The sequence below is a fragment of the Penaeus japonicus genome, unplaced genomic scaffold (genome assembly GCF_977035675.1).
Source record: "Penaeus japonicus unplaced genomic scaffold, GWHDUDI00000001_assembly GWHDUDI00000030, whole genome shotgun sequence".
Lineage (NCBI taxonomy): Eukaryota > Metazoa > Arthropoda > Malacostraca > Decapoda > Penaeidae > Penaeus > Penaeus japonicus.
The window spans coordinates 3056382-3058881 of NW_028234432.1; the positions used below are offsets into that span (position 1 = coordinate 3056382).

Below are 2500 nucleotides of genomic sequence, written 5' to 3' on the forward strand. Positions count from 1 at the left end.
ACATTTACATTACAAATATCTTGCAGAACAAGAGGTTTTTTTTAGGAAACAGGATTCATTAGTAAGAGCAGCTTCTAATACTAAACATCCAAATTGACAGATGATGACCATTATATCACAATCATCAGACCATTTCAGACTATTCATTTGAGAAAGTTTCATATCTTGACATCTTGCATTACATTTCACCTAAAGCTTTTTAGTGTTCATAATTATTTCAGTATTGTATTGACATATTACATTGTGTAGTAGAATAATGATATTTTTTAAATTTTAAAGCCACCTTCTCTGATTCCTTTGAAGTAGCTATAGCTTAAAATAGTTGATGATGCATGAATATATAATTGGTGATGGTAGAGTAGAATCCAGCTGTGGTGGATTTCTCTTAATAAAGATCAGTTATACACTTTTAAGAGAAAATAAATAAACAATAAAAAATACAAGCACTACAAATTCAAAAGTGCACTTATGCTATGTGTTAACGCAAATGGTGGTCTGTAGACAATGGCAGTCGAAACCAGAGTGGAGACTACAGTGCAGGAAGCTATCGCTATGGGCCTGAGGATCCCCACAGAATGCCACCAGTACCATTGAAGAAGCAACACATGTTTGGCAGAGACAAGAGATACTTTCATGATAATCTACAAGGTGAGTCAGTGAAAATTCAAAGGAGAAGTTTAATGGTTCAGCTAGGAGTACACTTTTTTCAGCTTATAATCATATAGTCTCTGAGGGTTCCTGGTATGGATCATGTTCTTAAAATGCCCTTATTGTGCTAAATGCTATGTTGTTTATAACTTATTTGGTTCTATATTCTTACAAAAGATTTATATGAACAAAACATAGTGTCAAAATATAGATATTTCTGATGTAAAAGGTAACTGTGTGTGTATTTCACTATTTGTCATGTGAAAGACATATATTAGACATCCTGTGTATTATGTGTGATTTACATATGTAATCTTCAAAAATATAGTCACTAAGTACCCTTTGAGAGTGAGATCACTTTCTTAAAGCATTTTTAATTTTACGAACCCATTGCGGATAGGTGTCAATGCGTACATGACACGCAGTTGACTGAATGAGTTAAATTACAAGCAATTGATTCATTCAATTTTGATACACTGTCATACCTAATGCTGATTATAATCACTACACTAATATATCATATGTAGACTTATATGTATGTATACCGTACCATAAGTGGAAAATGATAGAAAACAGACATCTTAAGATGCCTACCCCAGGCTAATATCTTAGGGTAAAAGGTCACAAAGTCTGAGTACATTTAAGTTGATCCAAGTTAGAACCCATACAAAATGATGCAAGGTAAAGGGAAAAAGGATTGGCTTAAGCCTGTCCATGTAGTACTTGCAGTAAAAAGCGTATATACATCATGTGTAAAAAGAATCTTTATACCCCCTTGAAAAAAGGCATTAACCCATTCCCGACGGGGGATCCAAAGCCTAGGGCTTCAGAAGCCGGGCTTGGAATATTAGAATTGAATAGCTGGCACAATACTGTGCCGCCCGGCAACTGGGCTTTTGAATGCGCGGTACACATGCTGTACCACCCGTCCTGTGTGGGTTAATAAAAGCATGTGACTCCTAAACTTAAAATTGAAATTGAACATGAGTTCATTACTATGACAGTAATTGGAATCAAAAAGTATTGCAAGATGCAATGATGAGTAGAGGAGGATTTATTTAGTAAGAATCGAAGTTTGTTTGAAATTGATTATTTACCTCTATCATACATGATGAATATAACAAGTATTATTTACATTTCTTTTGATATCAGGAGCAACTGGTGGCATGGGAGGTGGCAGCAGCGCAGGTGTTGGAGACGTTGGAGGCTATGGAGGCCACTACCCACCGCCTGGCATCCAAAGCATGGAGGGAGCCACTGCCTTGGATCCTGCTGAGATGAAGTATTCTTGCACCATGGACTTCCGCTCCCAAGGAGGTGAGTAGTACACCAATGAGTTTTTCATCTCTTTTTATCCTTACATAGAATGATTGATGTCAGAGTATCAGGAAGCTGTGAATTGAGGAAGGCTTATCATGGTGATAAGGAAAAAGGAGTACAGCATGCTAGATAACAGGGAAGTGGAAAACAATTAGGAACATTTTTCATATGGTACTGATAATGCATCAAAAAGTTTCCGATTCCAAAAGATGAACAAGCTTGTTTCTTTTGATGGCAAGTACATGAGAAAGAGAGGACTTAAACCTAATCTCAAGCAGATTAGAGAATATTTCTATTTAGTTTCATTTGATATTTACTTCACAGTTTCAGTTGAATGCAGAGGTGACAAAAAAACATTTATTTATCACCAAACTAATTGTATCTTTGCAGTTTATCATGCGCTAAATGTATAATTAAGAGGACGTACATAATTAGGTTGACTTTTAACCAATTCATGATGGGAGGTATTTTCACATACTCCTGCTTCTGCCAGGAACATAACAAACATGTGACACTTAGTTCTAGGATGTTT

At 35.9% G+C, this 2500-nt stretch overlaps 1 protein-coding gene across 12 annotated transcripts in view; it reads left to right on the forward strand.

The window, feature by feature from the left end:
* cnc (NFE2 like bZIP transcription factor cap-n-collar) overlaps positions 1–2500 on the forward strand; it is a 412613-nt gene that overhangs the window by 395944 nt on the left and 14169 nt on the right. For all 12 annotated transcript variants that reach the window (XM_086554849.1, XM_086554850.1, XM_086554840.1 and 9 more), the window contains 2 exons: positions 502–648; positions 1801–1965. In XM_086554849.1, the coding sequence (XP_086410975.1) occupies positions 502–648; positions 1801–1965 (312 nt within the window). The remainder of the gene's footprint in view (positions 1–501; positions 649–1800; positions 1966–2500) is intronic.